The sequence below is a fragment of the Haliotis cracherodii genome, unplaced genomic scaffold (genome assembly GCF_022045235.1).
Source record: "Haliotis cracherodii isolate W230 unplaced genomic scaffold, xgHalCrac1.p SCAF_6, whole genome shotgun sequence".
NCBI classification, from domain to species: domain Eukaryota; kingdom Metazoa; phylum Mollusca; class Gastropoda; order Lepetellida; family Haliotidae; genus Haliotis; species Haliotis cracherodii.
Genome location: NW_027266319.1, coordinates 16,797,608 through 16,820,913, shown reverse-complemented (window position 1 = coordinate 16,820,913; position 23,306 = coordinate 16,797,608). Strand labels below are relative to the sequence as shown.

The following is a 23,306-nucleotide window of genomic DNA, read 5'->3' as shown; positions in this document are numbered from 1 at the left end:
TATTACTGGAAGAAAATACTATTTTAGTAGCCAGTAATAACCAATGTACAATTGACAAAACGGATCCAATCACTGTTGAAATCCTTACATATTTTCACTACAGAAAACTTCTTATGCTCCAAAGAATTGTGTCCCCAACAGAAAAAAACTATTTTTTCTTGGATCAGCTTGAGAATATAGTCTCCTGGTGACTTCAATGAAGATGTAAGTTACCTGCTAGATACGACAGTCTATATTTTAGATATGACAGTCAACATGCTAGATATGATAGTCAATATACTATATACGATAGTTGATATGCTGGACATATTAAATATGTTAGGCACGACAGTCAGTATCATATACACAACAGTCAATATGCTAGATAGGATAGCAGATAATCTGCTATGACAGTCAATATGATAGACAATATGCTAGATATGATAGTCAATATGCTATATACAATAGTCGATATGCTGGACATATTAAATATGTTAGGTACGACAGTCAATATGATATACACAACAGTCAATATGCTAGATAGTATAGCCGATATGCTGCTATGACAGTCGATATGTTAGATATGATAGTCGATATGCAAGATACAATAGACAATATGCTAGATATTATAGTTGATATTCGTGATACGATAGTCAAAATGCTAGATTCTAGGGCTGGGATGATAAACCTACTGTGCGATTTGATACATATCACAATTTCTTGCTCACAATCTGATATGTATCACGATACTTCTAGGTGCTCTTATCAGTGGTGTGTTAGCCATCTTTTTCATAGAAAGGATGGCCAATTACCTGGCACAGTAACGATTTACAGTTGGCAGTGTCAAGTATGGTGCAATGGATGAAAATATTCATATTTATCCATGTTTTCACTACGAAATAGTGTTTGGTGTAACAGTAACTAAAGCAAATGTTTACAGTAAGTATTGATATTGTTTACTTCGTATCGAGGCGCAAAATATCCACCAAGACATCAGTGTATCGTCCTACCACTACCAGATACAAAAGTTAATGTTAGACATAACAGTCAATATGCTAGATATGATAGTCAAAATGCTAGATATGATAGATACAACAGTCGATATGCTAGATATGATAGTTGATATGCTAGATACAACAGACCTTATGCTAGATATGATAATCGCTGCTTTATATGATAATCAATATTCTAGATACAACAGTCGAGATGCTAGATATAATTGATATGATAGGCAAAATATCCTCGGTATGATAAGTCGGTTTGCTAGATATGAAAGATACTTCAATTAATATGATAGTCGATATGCTAGATATGATAGTTCATATGCTAGATGCAATAGTCAATATGCTACATATGATAGTCAATATGCTAGATACAAAAATTGATATGCAAGAGATGTAGCCGATATCAGTCTGTGCTATAAACTTTTGAGTCTACTTGCCGGAACTTGACTCATTTAACACAATTCAGTGTTAAATAGACTTTTCTTAGCTAAGTTCACCAGATCGAACTGAGTTTTACAAGACTTGGGCTTCGGATTAGTGGCTAAAGTCGCAGACTGCGATATGCTAGATAAGCTAGCAGACATGCTAGATAGGACAGTGAGTGAGTGAGTTTGATTTTACGCCACTTTTAGCAATATTCCAGCAATATCACGGCGGGGGACACCAGAAATGGGCTTCACACATTGTACCCTTGTCGGGAATCAAACCTGGGTCTTCGGCGTAACGAGCGAATGCTTTAACCACTAGGCTACCCGTCCGCCCCAGATAGGACAGTCAATATATTAGATACACTATACATGTGATAACACAGAGATATAATGCATTTCAACACATTTGCTATGTGAATTTAATCAGCAGAGTTTTATTTAACTTTATAAGGGTTTTTTTTAGTTGTAGTAGGTGACTAAATGAATCAGGTGGTCAAGCCTGGTGACTCCGTGTTGGATGTCGCTCATAATATAGTGAGGAATCACACAACAACAAACAAACACTTGCCCCAATCCCCAAGTAAAGCACTAAGAGTCATGACAGTCAGTAAGATGTCTTTTTGTAAATATTTCCTAAAAAGATCCAAATGAAATACGTGGAGAAAATCAGCAATCAAGGATAGACTATAAAAATCGCTCCAAACTTCAAGTAAATTTGTCGATTTCTGCCCCTGTGTATGATGATCTAGTTGTGACATTGTAAGGATCATCAGACATGGCATGTACAGAGTACAGGTATAAAACCTGGAATGTCATTCTTAAGGAAAAAGGTATCAGAGGTACACACTTCCCTCACAGAGAGATGACCTACAAATGAATTTTACTTGAAGGTAAATATCTAAAGAAACATTAACATTAATTTTGTACTCACCTAGTTGTGATTCAATGGTGCATATACTGAGGGTCTGTTAAGATCTACGTATTGCCTTCGACTGGCTTATCAGATTGAACAAAACACATTCCAACTGTCACTTTTAACCCAATTATAAAATACTCTCAACTTTCTTTTATGTCTGACTTTCTGTTGTGTGAGGGGAAGAACCTATTTCATGCTTGAATGCAGTTCTGCTTCAGTGACTTTATGGGGGTATGACCCCATGTGAAAAATGTTTACCATCGAAACAATGCAATCCTCATTATGTAACATCCAATTAGGGAATGTATCACATATATTTACCTAATTACAAGCACATGTCGAACCGGTAAATGATTCTATATTTTCATAAATATTACAGACATCCACATGATTAGTGATGTGTAGGATAATCCTTTATTCTAAATAACAAACACTTTTCAATCTGAAATACTTATTTTGTAACTGTAAACCTTTTTTAAAATATATAGGGGTAAGCCATAAACAAAATTGAGAATAATATATCTAGGATTCATATTATTTCATACCTGAACTGGGATTTTAGGATTTCTTAATCATAATCTGGTCATGAACTGAAACTTGTATATGTAAACAGGTTACTGGGTTCGGTTTTGATATGGAGGTCAGACATTTCTCAGACAAAAGGGCCATGTAGATAAGCTGAGTGAGAAAACAAACAAAACCTTCTAAACTCTTCAGTTTGCAGACAGGTTTTAAAGCATGGACTGGGGGGGGAATAATATCAAATTGGTCTTAAGAAAATTAGTGTAAATACTAACTTATATGTCAGATTGTGAAATGATGTGGAGATCTACTGGTACACACCACAAACAGGTGTGAATCAATGAATGACAGCACCTTGCCTAGACCCAGTTATCATGGTCTAGTTTATGTTTACAAATGTGTCAATAGCGAGAACGCGGTCTCGGTGGATTATCCGCACACTGAAAACTCACAATATACATGCTGAATTCATTTTGAAATACACCGTCTGTTAAATAAAATTATATATTTCATCATTTGCTTAATATTGATTATTTACTTCGAATCGATCGGGACAGGAAACCAAATGTCAATTTCATAGCTCAGCCACGCCGTTCCCGTTCTATTTACACTCACAACCTGTCAAATTGGAAACGGATCGCTCAATTCGGAGAGCATCCTTATTTAAATCTGCACTATGATAAATACACATACAGCTAAAATGGTGGCCGATCTATTAAGTCGATGAAAATACGACCTTTTTAGCGGCGGCATGGTATCAAATTTGCTCGTCTTCGACCATGACGGGAAAATAGGCCTTCAAGAGAGACTAGACCTACATTTTGCACACACATAACGTGGCATCAGGGCTGCTTTGGGGGAAGCCGTTGAGCAGGGCAGTTAGCAGTCTTGTTAAAGTTTAGCATGCATTAAAGTTTAAGCAATAGCAAAGACAATAAAGGCCTATTTGTCAGGAAATAAGTACACAAATAGAACACATACCTTCTCCCTGTATCTAATTTTAGTAGCATACAAGACAGCAGTTAATGTGACTTCGTGATTTCATTGGCTGAAGCGCAGAAAAATCGCGCCAATCACTTTTACTTCCGGTTCGGCCATGGCGCCAAGTTGTGAATGGTGATCGATCGGCGATATATTTCGACCACTTTAATTGTGCAACCTTTTAACTTATATGTGCACATCTAACGTCGTGACATATAGACAAGCGTAAGTATTTCATACAATATACGCTATTGCCAACAGTGTCAGAAGCCTGCCATATTTTCAGCCTGATTTACACTGCTAGAGAAGTCTACCACACTAAAGCCTACAAGTTTGTCAGTTGCAAGTTCAGGTGTCAGGATTTTAGACAAGGAGAATCATGTTGTACCACAATTGACGTTATTGTGTGCCACTATATGTTGATATATGTGACGATGTAGGTGTAATTTATCCAAGGCATGTGTTCATTTATGGTACAAAATCTAATTTGCATTTGTTTCATGTAGGATCAGATAAGCCAAGTCTGTATTGTTTTCGTTAAGCATCCTAATGTCTGGGGCGGAATTGTCAACACCCTGCTATGTATAGACAGACTTCAGTGTGGCTCATTTTACTTCTGCTTACAATCAACAATTGGGAAACAAATATTTCTCAATATGGTCGAACCCACCTCATGTAGTCGGTAAGTTATTAAGAAATAACACCACTGTAAGGAAATTATATGGGTGGTGTAACATGACAAGGTTACAAGCACAGACGCATCTTGTTCAGACAATATAATGTATCTTTAGAATTCAGTACCACAGCATTTCACAAATTGCTTCTTAGGGTATTGTAACATATATGTAAACTTCACGGTCGGCGTTTCCTTAAAAATATGTTTACTTCTAATTTGTAACTAAATTTACCATTGAGTCTTAATAACATGAAAATTTGGACAAACTAGAGTACAAAGTACATTATAGCTTTTCATATGGATGATTAATGTTTTGCAAATCTTTATCAGCATCATGTTGTAGATAACATTTTCATTGGTTATATTCAAGTGTGACATGAATTTTGCCAGTCAGCATTGGGGAAACTTGCTTTGCATGGCCTTCAATGTTTCTGAGAGAACCTTGGGCATGTTGAAAAGGTCTTGAACTTTGTGACTGCCTTTTGGTCTTGAACTTTTCATGGATTAATTAAGCATGTTGAGAGAAATTTAGGATCATGTTTATCCAAGATCTCCATCAAACAGATGATTTGGTGTTCACAATATGTGACAGGATTAATTTTGTGTCAGTGGACCCCCTGAGGCATTGGATGTTGCCTCATCAGTCAACCACTGGTTATTCTGGTGCAGACTTGGTGATGTGATAAAGGTCTTATTACCATGTAAACAACATGCATTCTCTCACCCCATTTGGATTACGGGTTGAAATTGATCCCCAGGCAACTTATTAAATGGATTGGGTGGTCCAATAATCAATGATGTCATCATACCCTTACATCATGGGACATTGCTCATGATATCAGTCACTTGTATTTTTGGACCAGATTTGGTCTTTTACAGTTTTTGATCACATACCTGGAATATAACTGTCTTCACCCATGAAGATCCGGGTTAAAATAGGTCTTCAGCAGACCATGCTTTTTGTAAGAGGCAACTAACATGATCGGGTGGTCAGGCTTGCTGACTTGGTTGATGCATGTCATCGCATCCCAATTGCGTAAATCAATGCTCATGATGTCGATCACTGGATTCTCTGGTCCAGACTCAATTATTTTCAGACTGCTGTCATATAGCAGGACATACAAACATATATACAAACATGGAAGTCCAGATGCCCCCCCCCATATTTAAGGGTCCTTGCAAGCAATATGACTATGAGGGTGCTGTAAGGTAGTGAAACAGTGTGACAAGTGTGATAAAAAGGCTAGCGGATGCTCTTGCATCAGAAAGATGGTAGTGGAGATTCACTTTTCTAATCCAAGGTCACCATTTCAGTACGGTCAACCTTTTGATTTCTGTGGAGCCGGGAATGAATCAAAGCTCATGTGGACAGTGGTCATGATTGATGGATCACATGACAGGCACCTAAAACTGCTCTTGATGAGCTGTAGGTACAATGAATATTATTGTGCTTCCCTTGGGATGCAGTTTATTCTTTTTCTGTGTCCATTCACGTCATTTGTGAGTCACGTAAAACCCGGTTAATGCATGCATAGCTTTGATAACATTGCAAACTTCTGGCATGGATCGTAAACTTAGAGAATTAATCTTGAAATCTGATTAGGTTTTAATTGGTGTTTTGACAGAAATATTTGAATTGTTTGCTCTGGTAAAGTAGTGAAATTGAGGCCAGGCAAACTATTTGATTAATAAATTCATAGTACAGTGTTAGAAATTGGCACTAGTTATAGTCCTTGCCAAAATGCCTAAGAGTTAAGGTATCATAAGGACAAGTAGAAATTTGCACTTCTTAAGTGTGTTTTTTTTATAAAGGACTAGTGAGCCAGAATTGTTAGTTTCTATCGCTGTAGTACTTATGAAGATGGAAATATGTGGGCAGTGTCACTCACAAACAATGCAAACAACATGACGACACAAACTCCATCCCATTGCATGACTTCCTCATTAACCTCCCAGGTGAGAGTCAACAGAGCTATATTCATCAGTGTTCACTATGAGGCTTTGTCGTAAAGCTGTGAAGTCAGTGTGTTGATTGTGGTTACGAATGACTTTCATCAACATGGATAACATCCGATGTCATCCTCACCTATCCAGTGTATTACACCTCCATTCTGTTGTGATCAATACCCAGGACCTATTCATTAACCATCACTCCATTTTGGAAGTGATGTCACCAGTGATGTGTCTCTTCAAGCTCCTCACAACGATATCCCGTTCGCGGAGTTCTCTATACTGTCGCTGCCACCTGTGAAAGCTCCCCACTGTGATACGTGACTACATGCTTGAGGTTCAACTAGCAGCCGACTGACCATTATGTTGACAAACAAGTGATGACTGCTGTGGTGTCAAACTCTCTTCCCCCTTTTCTTTGTTTGTCCATTTGAATTTCTGTTTCATTACAACTATCATGTTATTGGTATAGTAAGAATGTAAGGGGGAAGTTGGTTGATTGTCCGTCCGTCTGCAATCTCAAACCAAAGTGATCAAACAAACAAAAAGGTAAATTCATCTGGGAAATGTGGTTGTTCGTAAACCGTTTCAAAATTCACTATGATAGCATTCCCTAAGACATAAACAAAAAAATAAACATTACTACATTTGGGGTTAGAGGGCAAATTTCAAGATTCCTGTAATGGCCGCGCCCACAATGGTGGCAGCGATGTTACCTAGAGTGTAACGAAGGTGTCACACACTGGGAAGGAGTGTGGTCTCTCCTATCACAAACTTAGAAATTAACACAGAATTTCTCTCACTCAGGAACATGAAGTCAACAACAAAGTAGTTCCGTTTTTTTGCAATGGCACACAAAAGTTAACTTGGCTTGTTTAAATGATGGAAGAATATTGTGATATTATTTGACATTTATTCCATTTTTGGGGGGTCATGTCATTAAAACTCTGAAGAAGAAGTAAAGGTGCAAATAGGTACGAGGATGTAAGAGTGTTAAGCATGTAAGACAACTTAAATTATTGATATTTGAAAGCAAATTATATGAATGAATGTCAATGAGGTGAACATCAAAGAGCAAATCAATGACACATTGGCAGGCATTGTTTCCCCTCCCACACACCCCACCATGGCTTCTTCCCCATGTTAGCAACTACCGTGTTCGACGAAATAAGCGCCCAGGGCGCTCTCAAAATTAGAAACAGGGAGCTCTTATTTGAAAATTATTTGGGTGAAAGCTAGATTTCAGAATTTATTTTGACAGCCTGAAATGTTCATTTACAATAGATATATTTGTCCAGAACTTAATTGCCCATAATTAAGGGCACATATAACAAACAAGTGTGTATTATACGTGAATAAATAAGACTTGTGTACATTGATCAGTTGGAAGGGTTGCTAATTGGGATTGTTCACTGGCCAATATATCAGCAAATATAAAAGGTGCCTCTTATGGTCGTAATACGGTAGCGTGAATACTGGTCCACTCAGCTTCATTCTGATACTCCAGTACATGTGCAGTGGCAGCCATGATGTGACTTCAGGGTGAACTCGAGCAGGTATTGATGTATCAACATATGAATCAATATCTAGTACAAATGACTATTGTGAAGGAGCACTGGCCAAATGAAGGCTAGTTGACATAGTATGGCATTTGTGTTTTCTGTGTTTCCAAAGACACCTCCGTACTGATGAACTTCCTTATCGACCACCTCAGTGGTGTGTCCCCGATTTCCTCAGTTCCAATCTAAATTTCTTAATTGGAAGCCTTATTGAGAAAAAAACCCTTTCTTGCCCATTTATGCACAAACTTTTCAATGTGAAATTTAGTGTTGCTGAAATTACTGAACAAGTGTCAAACATATATACAGTATTTTATTTAGGGATGAGCGGTATTACCACTACATCGGTAATTTGAGGTTAATTCTTTTCATGGTACTCACTCACAATATTATTATTTTTATGTGCAGTATATCGGGCTATTTCAAGTAGCGATTTTTATGATACGCAGCAAATTCCTTCGAAATATTTCCATAATTGAAAAGTTAAGGTTCGCAAAGATAAAGGTTAATACCCAGTTACCTCCCTTTTGTGCATGTGCGATACTGTTACGACCTACATTACAGCAATAACGAGGCCATTAGTCTGCAGCAAGCGATGTCACGCAATGTTTTGAGTTTACTATATTACATCCTGTCGTGTGCACTGTTCATAGTTTCAAGGGGGAGGTCAGGTTGTCTATCGGTTAAAGCGTTCGCTCGTCACGCCAAAGACCCCGGTTCGATTCCCGACATGGGTACAATGTGTGAAGCCCATTTCTGGTGTCCCCCGCCGTGATATTGCTGGAATATTGCTAAAAGCGGCGTAAAACCATACAGTGAGTATCTCATAGTTTCAAGACAAAATGCCAGTGGTGAAATAGTTTGAGGGTTTTACTAACAAGTGAAAGATATCAAATACCGGGTGGGGACAAACCTGAAAAAAAGAGTAATTAAGTGAAAGATAAAACAAGAATACTGGTTGACCGAGTCTCTGTGGCTGTCATCTGACAAGCAGTAATGAACTGAGATTACTGTTCCAGGTTTCCTAGGTTAGTTGTCAGAAGTGGAGTCCTCAATGGCACATCTCAGTTTTAAAGAAACTACTGAAACATTCAACAATGTTCAAAAGCACAAAACATTCGTGCAGGGGTGTTTATCAATGTGAAGTCAAAGCCAATTTTGAAATGAATTTCTGTACATTAGGAAATTTCAAGATTGTCTTTAAAAACTAACAGTTTCTGTTTTGTATAATAGATAATGTTATTGTTAAATTATATTTTTGAAATTGTAGTATAATAGCTAATTTAAATATGGAAGGTTTTTGTCTGTTGCGTAAAATATATTTTCTACACTACCTATGTCTGTGGTTTGGTTTGGCATCACTCAGAAACCGTTCAAGATTTTTTCATGAAGCTTTGCAGGTCTGTCAAGTACATGGTGAACTGGTGCCTTTTGCTATTTAGAAATTTTAGAAATTTTTATTTTTTACGTTTCCATGGCAACAAGATGGAATTAGGTTCTGTGAGGGTAGGGTTCGTTTCCGGAGCATAACTCATAAACCGTTCAATATTTTTTCATCAAACTTTGCAGGTCTGTCAGGTACATGTTGAACTGGTGCCTTTTGCTATTTAGAAATTTTAGTAATTTTTATTTTTTACGTTTCCAAGGCAACAAGATGGATTTAAGTATAAAGTACATACTGAACTGGTGCCATTTGATATTAAGGAGTTTTAGAAATGTTTATTTTAGAATTTCCATTGCAGCTATTTTGACATGGGCTAAGAGAAATGTTGGGTCAGTTACCTGGTTTGGGACCATAACGTGTTAAAATGGGCGGGGGATATAGATGACTTCGTTGACTATACGCGTGTTTAGTTATTGTTTCTTGTCATTTGTTTGCATAAAAAAAACCACAGAAACACACCTTTTACTTTCCATTTCATATGCATGCAACCATGGTGGATCTTTTGTGAGTAAACAATGTATGCTTCTTCAAGAACATTCAACTGTTGACTCATTACATACAGAATTGCACATTTACTTGTGGTTACTTTACAGACAGCTGCCAGGGGGATATGTCATCTTTCTGATGACTCTTGTGTACAAAAGAAAATGTTGTATAAATGTCCTTCTTACTGTCATTTATTCAAGAAGCCAGCTGTAGTTTTAACTCCATTGTAGAATCAATAAATGATTGACATCCTGGTAGCTATATATTTTCATAAATTTGACCGACCTTGCATGGAAAAGCTGAAATAAATCCATAAAACATTAAATTAAAAAAGTGTGGCCAATTGTTATACAGATTTGTAGATTTAGACAGACAGACAGATTTATTCAGTAATCAGGCCTCCAGCCCATAATACATGTTAACCTAATGTAGATCATACATGCTTACATACTATGGCGTTATGTTAAGACAAATAGTTTTAGGATAATTTTGAACAGGGATGAGTTACGTATATTGTATTTGTAGATTTAACTTATACATGTATATATAACTGATAACAGGACCAACAAAGAGAAAGAGTATTTAATGATTAGTTTTACCGTATTCGACGTAATAAGCGCCCACGGCGCTATTTGCTAATATATTGGCTACAGAACTATCCCAATAAGCATCCCTTCCGATTGATCATTGTACACAATACTTATTTTTTCACTTAAAATACGCACTCGTGTTTTATATGCACCCTTAATTATGAGCAATTAAATTCTGGAAAAATGTATCTCTCGTTTATAAACATTTCAGGCTGTCAGCTTAAACCACAAAATTTATCTTTCAACCCTGGTTTATTTTCACCAAAATAATATTCTAAAAAGAGCCTCCTATTTCTAATTTTGAGAGCGCCCTGGGCGCTTATTACGTCGAATACGGTAATACTTTTACATTATCAGACTGATTGAATGCAATGTTAAAATACCCCAGTATTTAGGAAAAAAATAAAGTGGTTTTTTTTATCCAATTTGCCTGCCCAGGACACTTAGTTTAAAATCCTAGATAATGCCTGCTCTCCTGTTGATCTCTTGCTAAGGAATGTGCTTGTTTGTTGCAGAGCACGGGTGTAGAACAATGCTGTATGTCCCTGACAGTGTGGATAGCATAGCAGACCCTGGGACCGATTCCACATCTTCCATCACACCGACACAACATGTCTACTACACAGACAACACGCCCAAACGCCAGAGTTTGGAGAGCGAGACGTCCTTTGACAGTGGTTACTTCTCTCCTCCGGCCACCGGACCCTCTAGTTTCCCCCACTTGATGCAACAACAGCAGCGGCAGCAGCAGCCACCACCACCATTGTACACATCCAGCCTTGTGCAGCAGAGTCCATCCAAGATCGCTATGATGGCGTCGGTGATCGATGACCTCACTTCTCCCAGACCCACAAATCATGACCTGCCCCTGCTGGATGACTGGGACAAAAACTTCATTGAAAATTTTGAAGAAAACCTTTTTAGTTTAGATAACGAAGTTGACATTGGTTTGCTTGAAGGTCTTTTCAAGAGTCCTTTAAAGAGTCCGCTAAGGATTCTGAGTCCAGGCAAAAGAGGTCTGACCTCCAGCACGAGTCCCTACAAGATGGCGGTCTCCAGGAGTCCTTACAAGAGCCATTTTATTCCAAGTCCTCGTAAGATGAGTGATGTGCCCCGCAAGAGGGTTGTGTCGGTGGAGACTAACGGACATGGGTATGACCCTACGAGGAGACAGTTTGATGGGGTCTCATTTGTCCAGTCGGGACTTCATGGAGGTCAGCATCAGGTCATGTCAAAGGTCATGCCAGCGGAAACCATGACAACGAATGTTCTGGGGGCAGGAGTTTTGTCAGCGTCCGAGAACAAACCAAGCAACACGTATGTTGGCATCCCGTTGACAAATATTGGTGGCCCCACTGCACAAAAGCGTATCAGATTGGACTCTAAGTCTTGTACAAATCCAAAGCAGATCCGAAAAACCAAAGAAAACAGTGCTCCTTGCATGTCCCGCCAGAAACTGCAACTAGCCCGTGCCAATTTTAGACTTTCGCTGGAGAAGGCTATGGAGACAGCGGCATCCAGGGGGCTGCATCGCAAGTCCGACCAGTACCCTCAGCTGTCTAAAGCTCTGTCCATGCCCAGCAGTGATACAGCTCCTAGTCCCCCTCTGGGGGTGTCCAGTGATGGGGTGGGGACCTCCAGCCCCACCCCCGGCGTCCCCAGCTCTGCCCAGGGCAACCCCTACCTGGAGGAAGATGCAGAAATCCCGAGTTCTTGGCTTGGAGGGAGTTGCACCGAGGTGGGGGCATACGAAGTTGAGCCCCAGTCAGAGTGTAAAGTTGTAATTCGCAAGAGAAGGAGATGATCAGCTTTACGTCGCTTGTGAATATTTTTGCTTTTGTTATCCAATGTCTGACACATGAAAAATATTATATTTTTTACTCCTCTGCAGCATTTCTCACTGTATCTACCCTAATTATTTTTTGCATTTCCAGGCTATTTCCTTTCTTCAAATACACCAAAAAAATTATTATAACAAGTTTTATTGTGTGTGTGTATGTTTATTGCCCCCAGACTGAAACATACATAAGGGTATGTTATAATCTGATTGAATAGTAAACGCACTGTTTTATTTAGGTCTAATCGAGTTTGTGTGTATTATACATAGATCTTGTTTTCATTACAGTCACACCAGTAACCATGGTAATCTTGATCAAATAATTACATCTTGAAAGCTTATTGCAGGTTCCTGTTAAACACACAGAAGCGTATACTGAAGGGTCACCAGACGTTTCTAGAGGTTATTGCCTTAAAAGAACAATTTTTATGTAAATATGACATACCGTATACGACATAATAAGCGCCCAGGACACTCTCAAAATTAGAAATAGGGGGCTCTCATTAGAATAGATATTTTTGAGTTCAAAGAGCGTAAATTTCGTGGTTTATGCTGTAATGTTTATAAACGACAGATATATTTTTCCAGAATTTTATTGCCCATAACTACGGGTGCATATAACAAACGTATCATGCTCGAATAAATAGCCTTGTGTACATTTATCAATTAGAAGGGGTGCTAATTGGGATTGTTCACTAGCCAGTATATTAGCAAATATTGCCGTGGGCGCTTATTGGAGCGGGGCGCTTATTACGTCGAATACGGTAGTCCTTGTTTGTGAATAATATTGTTTAATGAACGTAGACCAGACCAAATTTTTCTTTTTTTTAGATGATCGTACACAATTTCCTACAAAATTTGCCATTTTGATTTCTCAGTTTGTGCCTATTGGCCGAAAAAATCTGCAAGTCAAAAATAACAAATTGGTCCGGACTAAGACTGTGAAGCTGAATGCTGGACATCTGATTGGTTCACATCACCAGTGCATGATATGTATCAACAACATAGCTGTATTAATTCACTATATTATGGTTTATTTACAGACATAAATAATAATTGTAGTAATGATAATAATTACCCTGATATGACTCAAGATATGCATGAAGTATATAGGTCCTTGTGATATACATAGCGGTTAAGTGATGGCGATCGTATCATGACAAAAGTTGTCCCCCTTTGACCATTGGGCAGGTTCCGTGTACAGTGAGAATCTGATTGACAGTTATAAACGTATGTTTTAAGAGTATTGTCAAATGCTACATATCAAAATAATAGTTTGTGACTATTTCTAGTAATAATTTTCTTCAGCTCCTCCCCACCACTTCATAGGTCTACCCAACCCCCTCTCAGATCCATCCCACCACTCGGTAGGTCTACCCAACCCCCTCTCAGATCCACCCACCACGCGGTAGGTCTACCCAACCCCCTCTCAGATCCACCCACCACGCGGTAGGTCTACCCAACCCCCTCTCAGATCCACCCACCACGCGGTAGGTCTACCCAACCCACTCTCAACTCCACCCCACCACTTCAGAGGTCTACTCAACTCAACCCAACCCCACCATGCGGTAGATCTACCCAACCCCCTCTCAGATCCACCCCACCACTGGGTAGGTCTACCCAACCCACTCTCAACTCCACCCCACCACTTCGTAGATCTACCCAACCCCCTCTCAGTTCCACCCCACCACTTCGTAGATCTACCCAACCCCCTCTCAGCTCCACCCCACCACTTCGTAGATCTACCCAACCCCCGCTCAGCTCCAACCCACCATGTGGTAGGTCTATCTAAGCCTTCTCAACTCCAACCCACCACTTCGTAGATCTACTCAACCCCCTCTCAACTCCACCCCACCACTTTGTAGATCTACCCAACCCCTCTCAGATCCACCCCACCACGCGGTAGGTCTATCTAACTCCTCTCAACTCCAACCCACCACTTCGTAGATCTACCCAACCCCCTCTCAACTCCACCCCACCACTTCGTAGATCTACCCAACCCCCTCTCAGATCCACCCCACCCCTTTCACAGGCCTACCCAACCCCCTCTGACCTCCACAACCCTACCCCCTCACCTCAAAACCTCCACTCCAACCTCCTCAAAGCTCTTCAACCACCCGAAGTTTAACCCCAAAATAGGACATCAGCCTGTATAACTGTTCTGGTTAGATACACAAATTAGCATAAGCGCAGTCAATCTAGACTTGTCATCGTTGATTGTTGAGGAACAGGTTTTTATGGGGACTGGTGATGACCAGGCTTGCTGTGTACTTTGTTGTAAGAAGTGATGTTTGACGAAGATTGTCTTTCAGTCATGTTTGCTGGATGTTGTCTGTGATACGTGTGTTTTTAACGGGTATTTATTGACTTGTGTTGTGATGACATCTGTTTAGTATTGATACATGATACAGCAATGTATCGTGTGGTGATAACATCCATATTGTATCGATACAGGGATACCATGCATAGGGTTTACATCTGTTTAGTCTTGATACATGATACAGCAATGTATCGTGTGGCGATAACATCCATATTGTATCGATACAGGGATACCACGCATAGGGTTGACATCTGTTTAGTCCTGATACATGATACAGCAATGTATCGTGTGGCGATAACATCCATATTGTATCGTGTGACGATAACATCCATATTGTATCGATACAGGGATACCATTCATAGGGTTGACATTTGTTTGGTATCGATACATGATGCAAAAATGTATCAACCATGAGGATAACATTCATTTTGTATCGATATAGGCATGTACCATTCTTTGGAATAACCACTAATATGTGTATCCATAGTTACCTACTGTCTTAATTATACAGTAACCATGGTAATTTTGTAGTGGGAATTTAATCCTGACTGACATGATGGCTTGTGTTTTATCTAGGCTTGCTGGGACTGTTGTGAGTGGCCGCCACATTTAAACAGTCATTTAACTATGGAAATTGAAGTTTCCCCTTTTCGCCTTGCTTCAGGTAAACAAGCTGAATATCTTAAGAGGAGTTCAAATATCATAAATAAACATTAGCTTCATTGTTTTTTTTGGAGGAGGGTGGGGGGGGTTTATTACCGTAGTCGACGTAATAAGCGCCCTGGGTGCTCTCAAATTTAGGAATAGGGGGCTGTTATTAGAATATTATTCGGGTGTGAAAAAAACAGTTGAAAGATAAATTTTGTGATTTATGCTGACAGCCTGAAATGTTTAAGTACGACAGATATATTGTTCCAGAATTAAATTGGAAGGGGTTCTAATTGGGATTGTTCACTTGCCAATATATTAGCAAATATCGCTGTGGGCACTTATTGGAGCAGGGCGCTTATTACATCGAATACAGTAGTTGGTTTACAAAATGATTGGCCTCGAATTCAAAGGTAGTAGGTGGCCGACGTTTTACCTTCCAGATTAGTACTGCTAGCAATAAATGAAAAACAAACATGTTTTAACATAGCAAGCTACTGAAAGATAATTGTTTAGGTTTGGGGTTTTTTTTGGGGGTAATTTTTGTTAGAATAAAGATTGCTGTATTATTCACCATTTCTTACAAACAGCAATCTTGTAGCTTTTTAATTTTATTAGTTGTAAAACAGAGTTGAACAAAACAATAATTGTCAAAAGTCATTTTAATTAAATTTTTCTAATTTCAATGTCTTTTGGTCGGCCGGTCGGTCTCGTAAACCAACTTAATAAAATCTAAAGCCTTAGCCACAACATCTAAAGCTGTTATTAGTATGATGGCTGTCCAGGAAGGTCCATTTCAGAAAAGAAATAGTATGTTGGCAATGAAGTTCTTCCTGGCACAAATTTGAAAGAATTACTCTGACAAAGTAATGATATTTATGTTTCGACTTTCTGATGTTTTTCTTGTTGTACAGCCCTGGACTGTATTCAACACAATGCCCATGCACTAGTAGACCTTGGGGTTTTTTAATCACTATTTTTGAACCTAGGTAGGTAGGTTTATAGTTTCATGAGAATATTTTGAAGCTGTAAAATGCCTGGAAGCGATTTTTCAGTATCTCCTATGCAGAACTAACCTGCATAAAACTGGCAAGTGATAATGTCCGTTTCTGTTCACTTCTGCATGCTGGGCATGACTTCAAGACATGTGTATATCGTTGTCGTTTTGATACTGACATTTATGGCAGGCTTCTGGAGGTGTAGACTGTACAGCATTTTCATTTCACTTTGCGATTCTGTAGTAGCAACATTTAATTAAGCCCAAGACGATCAGTGGACGACACTCAACTATTATTTTCTTTTTTTTTCTTTTTTTTTGGACTCTCAACTAAACAACACATGATGTACTTATTGTGCCTATATATCATGCATGAAAGTTTGAAGTCTTTCTTGACTTATCACACTTCTATATGTTATACATACCTGATTAAACTGAAGACTTGGTAAATCTTGGGTAGTTCCCCTTGATTATTGAAAGTTTGATGTCACGTCATGTTATATTCCAAAATCTGGTTATGTTACACAAATCATCTTCCCGAGGCAAGGGAGTTACCTGACTATAAAAGTCAAGTTTCCCCCCTTACCAAATTAGGCTGTAATTATGTAGTTATGTTTTGGCTGGACTAACGCGACTATGTATAGTCCAATCAAAATCGTGTAACGAAATCGTCATCCGGTTCGTAAACTGACGTGTGGAGTTAGGTTGATTGCAGGTTTTGCAAAGCATGTGTACTGTCAATTTAGTGTCAAAAGATATTTTCCAAATCTTTTCATGTTTTAAATCAAGGTGCTCACGTGATTTGATGGACTTCGTGAAGTAAGACCTGTTTTGTTACAATATAGATCATGAATTTTATCGCCATTTTGTTTGAAGCAAATGCAAGTAATATGAACAATGGAATCTGATTGGTCAATAGGAGGAACATGGAAGGGACATATCTTATAATAGCCACTGGTTATGCATGATAGCTACGAGCCCAGAAATTCAAGCCTGGTTCGGCAAGGATGGAAACTGGACTATAACAGTCAGTTAACTCCCTTGCCTCAGGAAGATGTCGTCCAAAGTGAGATGTGGACAAGCCTGATAATAAATTTGTAGGCATTCAGAAGATGGTTGAACATGAAGACATCAAAACGCTTTATCATATATGGCTGCTGTGATCGATGTGATCGATGTGATAAATCAGTCAGATAACATTGGTATCACAATCTGATAAATATGTAAATGAGGTCACTGAGCAGGAACTACTTTATAATAATGTCAGTACATTGATCCAATGTCTGCTTTCTGAAAACCCTTTCTATACGGTTCACAAAATTGTTTAGAAGTTCCCGGATGTGTGAGCGCTTATATAAATTAACATGGCTGCAAATCATTTGACACTGTTATGAATAGGGCAGTTCACTCTTGTCTTTGTATTCCTACACAATTTCTGTAGTTACATTTGTGAATGTAAATGTCTTAATATTTGATTATTTTAGGACTGACTTTATGTGGGAAAGGGATTATTTCCCTTGTGTACTTCCATATCATAAATAAATATTAAGAATAAAAAGTATGTATTATGCTCGCCAAGGGTTCACATAATACGATTTTTATTCCTGATATATGACATTTACTATACGCAAAACACATTTGACAAATAATCTCTATGTGTGGATAAAACATTTTCGGTCTATAACCTGCCACTTCACCTGTTGAAGGGGCAGCATAGCCCTGAAATATACTGACAAACAAAAAAAACTTGTCCATGAAAAGTTTCAGGTCTTCATGTTGGATCTTACTCCTTCAGGGGTCAGGGGTGGCCCAGTCGTCTAAGGCGCCGCGATTCGCTGTACAGAGTTGCGTCCCTTGGGCACGCCAGAAACCTATGATTGTGGGTTTGAATCCCGGTTCGCCCCGATTATTTTTCTAGGTTTGTCAGCACCATACCTGTGCTCGTGGGTTTCAGTGAAGTGGTAAATGTCTAAGACCTGAATCACTTCGGGCTTTCCTCCCACATTAATCTGACACGCCGTGATATGACTGGAATACTGTTAAAAGCGGCGTTAAACCCAACTCACTCACTCACTCACAACCCTTACTCCTTCAGCCTATTGTAAGAAGTTAGAACTTGGGGGGGCCCAGTCGTCTAATTCACTGTGCAGAGTTATGCCCCTTAGGCATGCCAGAAACCTATGATCATGGTTTAAATCTCAGATTCTCCCTGGTAAAGTTTCCAGGTTTGTCAGCACCAAAACAATACGTGTAAACATCCAACTCACATCACTTCCAACTTTACACCCATGTTAAGTTGACGCGTGATTAAACTGAAATACATGTCATGATATAACTGAAATACTGTTCAAAGCCTGTTATATCACACTGACCGGAAGCTAGGACTTGAAGAATTGGCTGATGTTAATGACTGACATATGGTAGTACCTGGCAGGAGGTTGGCCTTGCTTGTTGGGATTGTGTTGGCCTGGACTAGTCTTTTGTTCTTAGGTAGACAGGCCACAGAGAGGGCCGAGTTTTATACTGGATCCAAGAAGATGTGTGTATATATTAGCAGTCCATTTGTAGATATGTATGTGTACAGCTTATTAGGGGATTATTTATTGATCTGTTTGTAAATTTATGATCACATAGATTACTCAAAGTGCTTTTAATTTTTTGAAATTTAGAAATATTTGTGCTTGTGTTTTTGAAAAAAAAACTTTTTTTACAGATTGTGTGCTGTGTACATGTAACATAGATGTTGTCATGTTGGTGTGCAGGAAAGTATAACGAGTTAACTTGTTTTGAGAAGGGTATAATTGCCTTATACGAAAACGAAATTCATACACCTCGCACCAGAGGTTGTATTTTGACCTAGAAAGATATAGCCACTGCAAATATGCATTCTCAAAATATATTTTCGGTGGCTACTACTGTCGTTCAAACAACACTTTTGATGAAATTTACAAAGATATTTTGATATGAATTATTATATTATTTCGTGTGCTTCAGTTTGATGCATGGCGAGGTATTTCTATTGATGTTAACTGTGTCTGCATGTTGACCATGATTACTACTAGTTTGTATTGCCAACTTTCTCCATGTTCAAACAGTGCTGTATCTATAGCAGTCCTTATTTGCTGCTATGCCACCACTAGCCAGCAAAATAAAAACTCAAAAATACTTCAATAAGTTTTGTTGTGTTTTCATTTGATACTGTAAATCTTGATATTAACGCAAGCGTGAATTAAATGCGAAAAATGTGAGTGGTCTTTGCTCGCATTATTAAACATCGCATTTATATCAACAATAAGACATTTTGGATAGCAGAAATACCAACTTAGACATACGCTGAAAACAAACAACTATGTATTCCACATCTCTGTTTATTGAGCAGCACTTGTTACAAGTATATAAACAATGTCATTCAAACATAATTACATCCTGTGAATTGTCACTGCTGGGGTCAAGACAAGCGTTCTACTCACTCATGTCATCACTGATCACACCTGCAAGTCCAGACAGACGCCACCCAACACAGTGTCTTTGCTCTTTGTGACTGCATTAAAGGCCGACATGAGCCAGCGCGCACGTATTGTTTTAGCTGAAGTACTCTACTCAGCGCTAATAAGCGGTGCTATTTGGTGTGTGGTTGGATTAAGGTGAGGATTCTCCTGTAAACCTGACAGAGGACATTTTGTTTAGATATAAATCCACTGATGCTTGAGGGGAGGGGGGTGTCACATTCACATTGAGTCGCATTTTTGGCTAGGGGCCAACGGTCGCATTCTTTGGGAGACGCATTAATTTCACATTTTACAGTAGTTACTTTGTGCTGGCAACGTCTGTATGTAGAAATTTCATTGTCCTGCCACCACTGGAACTAGAATTCCAAAAGGGTGTCAGTTCTGAAGGTCGCTAAAACCATACTCACACACTCACTCACTCATTGTCCTGCCACCCTTGGAACTAGACTTCCAAAAGGGTGTCAGTTCTGAAGGTCGCTAAAACCATACTCACACACTCACTCACTCATTGTCCTGCCACCACTGGAACTAGACTTCCAAAAGGGTTTCAGTTCTGAAGGTCGCTAAAACCATACTCACACACTCACTCACTCACTCATTGTCCTGCCACCACTGGAACTAGACTTCCAAAAGGGTGTCAGTTCTGAAGGTCGCTAAAACCATACTCACACACTCACTCATTGTCCTGCCACCACTGGAACTAGACTTCCCACAGAGTGTCAGTTCTGAAGGTTGCTAAAACCATACTCACACACTCACTCACTCATTGTCCTGCCACCACTGGAACTAGACTTCCCACAGAGTGTCAGTTCTGAAGGTCGCTAAAACCATACTCACACACTCACTCACTCATTGTCCTGCCACCACTGGAACTAGACTTCCCACAGAGTGTCAGTTCTGAAGGTCGCTAAAACCATACTCACACACTCACTCACTCATTGTCCTGCCACCACTGGAACTAGACTTCCCACAGAGCGTCAGTTCTGCAGATCGCTAAAACCATACTCACACACTCACTCACTCACTCATTGTCCTGCCAACCTTGGAACTAGACTTCCCACAGGGTGTCAGTTCTGAAGGTCGCTAAAACCATACTCACACACTCACTCACTCATTGTCCTGCCACAACTGGAACTAGACTTCCCACAGAGCGTCAGTTCTGCAGATCGCTAAAACCATACTCACACTCTCACTCACTCACTCATTGTCCTGCCAACCTTGGAACTAGACTTCCCACAGGGTGTCAGTTCTGAAGGTCGCTAAAACCATACTCACACACTCACTCACTCATTGTCCTGCCACAACTGGAACTAGACTTCCCACAGAGCGTCAGTTCTGCAGATCGCTAAAACCATACTCACACACTCACTCACTCACTCATTGTCCTGCCACCCTTGGAACTAGACTTCCCACAGAGTGTCAGTTCTGCAGATCGCTAAAACCATACTCACACACTCACTCACTCACTCATTGTCCTGCCACCCTTGGAACTAGACTTCCCACAGAGTGTCAGTTCTGCAGATCGCTAAAACCATACTCACACACTCACTGACTCATTGTCCTGCCACCACTGGAACTAGACTTCCAAAAGGGTGTCAGTTCTGAAGGTCGCTGTCCATGTGCTTGTAGGGATAATATCTGTTCTTAACCAACATCCAGTAATAAGTCAGGACATTTCATTGTCCTGCCGGGCAGTCGGGTAGCCTGGTGGTTAAAGCGTTCGCTCGTCATGCCAAAGATCCGGGTTCGATTCCCGACATGGGTACAATGTGTGATATTGCTGGTACATTGCTAAAAGCGGCGTAAAACCAAACTCACTCACTCACTCATTGTCCTGCCACCAGTGGAACTAGACTTCCCACAGGGTTTCAGTTCTGACGGTTGCTGACCATGTGCTTGTAGGGATAATGTCTTGGCAGTGTCTTTGGACATGAGCATCACCAGAAGTCTTAACAACATCCCAAATGTTGGCAAAACACCAGGTAACTTGAGTTAAACGGTCAGCACAGTTACCTTTTTCTGTTACGTCTATAAAAAATGTAAATCCTCAGTAGATGGAAATAATGTCATTTCACAACACATTTGCTTGCCTGGACAATGAAGATCTCTGTCCGATATATTTTCTAGGAAGCGGACATGATGGAATGACATGGCATAATTCACTGTGGTATATGATGGATACACACATAACGTCCTGGAACTGGTTTACCTTGTTATTCAACTCATAGGAAGCTGGACATCTGTTATTTCATGTTCATCACTGGACATGACTCACAACAAAATTCTTGGGTTTTTAGTTTCAGTTTATTACCAACATTAGTTAAATACAAATATATTGGAAATACTAAAAAGTTCTGACGTCTTTGATGGGTGTGTCAATGCAGGTCAGCACATGGTCCGGGAATACTGACCAGAGTGGGTGTGTCACTGCAGGTCCGGGAAAAATGACCAGAGTGGGTGTGTCAATGCAGGTCAGCACATGGTCCGGTAATACTGACCAGAGATGGTGTGTCAATGCAGGTCCGGGAAACCTGACCAGAGTGGGTGTGTCACTGCAGGTCAGCACATGGTCTGGGAATACTGACCAGAGTGGGCGTGTCAATGCAGGTCCGGGAAACCTGGTGTGTCAATGCAGGTCAGCACATGATCCGATAATACTGACCAGAGTGGGCGTGTCAATGCAGGTCAGCACATGATCCGGGAATACTGACCAGGGTGGGTGTGTCACTGCAGGTCAGCACATGATCTGGGAATACTGACCAGAGTGGGCGTGTCAATGCAGGTCAGCACATGATCCGGGAATACTGACTAGAGTGGGTGGGTCACTGCAGGTCAGCACAAAGTCAAGCTGACTAGAGCCGGCGTGTCACTGCAGGTGGGCACAAAGTCAAGCTGACTAGAGTGGGCGTGTCACTGCAGGTGGGCACAAAGTCAGGCTGACTAGAGTGGGCGTGTCACTGCAGGTCAGCACAAAGTCAAGCCGACTAGAGTGGGCATGTCACTGCAGGTGGGCACAAAGTCAGGCTGACTAGAGTGGGCGTGTCACTGCAGGTCAGCACAAAGTCAAGCTGACTAGAGTGGGCGTGTCACTGCAGGTGGGCACAAAGTCAGGCTGACTAGAGTGGGCGTGTCACTGCAGGTGGGCACAAAGTCAGGCTGACTAGAGTGGGTGGGTCACTGCAGGTCAGCACAAAGTCAAGCTGACTAGAGTGGGCGTGTCACTGCAGGTCAGCACAAAGTCAGGCAGACTAGAGTGGTCGTGTCACTGCAGGTGGGCACAAAGTCAAGCTGACTAGAGTGGGCGTGTCACTGCAGGTGGGCACAAAGTCAAGCTGACTAGAGTGGGCGTGTCACTGCAGGTGGGCACAAAGTCAGGCTGACTAGAGTGGGCGTGTCACTGCAGGTGGGCACAAAGTCAAGCTGACTAGAGTGGGCGTGTCACTGCAGGTGGGCACAAAGT

The 23,306-nt window shown here is 40.2% G+C and overlaps 2 protein-coding genes across 3 annotated transcripts in view; one reads left to right on the top strand and one right to left on the bottom strand.

Annotated features, from left to right (window-relative positions):
- Positions 1–3,853, bottom strand: part of LOC139444640 (uncharacterized) — a 35,681-nt gene extending 31,828 nt beyond the window's left edge. The window contains exon 1 of one of the 2 annotated variants that reach the window (XM_071225560.1): positions 3,831–3,853. The gene's annotated coding sequence lies outside the window, so the exon portion shown is untranslated. Of the gene's footprint in view, positions 1–3,585; positions 3,653–3,830 lie in introns of those variants that run through there. The other variant, XM_071225561.1, reaches the window with a different exon arrangement.
- A 111-nt stretch (positions 3,854–3,964) lies between these two features.
- LOC139446043 (uncharacterized) lies at positions 3,965–13,185 on the top strand. The gene is made up of 2 exons (XM_071227308.1): positions 3,965–4,055; positions 11,051–13,185. Exon 2 carries the CDS (start codon positions 11,068–11,070, stop codon positions 12,337–12,339), a length of 1,272 nt encoding a protein of 423 aa, XP_071083409.1. The 5' UTR covers positions 3,965–4,055; positions 11,051–11,067; the 3' UTR covers positions 12,340–13,185.
- The last annotated feature ends 10,121 nt before the right edge of the window (positions 13,186–23,306 follow it).

Bases quoted from the DNA above. Each gene is read 5' to 3' on its own strand.
- LOC139446043 (XM_071227308.1), top strand. From the start codon at position 11,068: ATGCTGTATGTCCCTGACAGTGTGGATAGCATAGCAGACCCTGGGACC.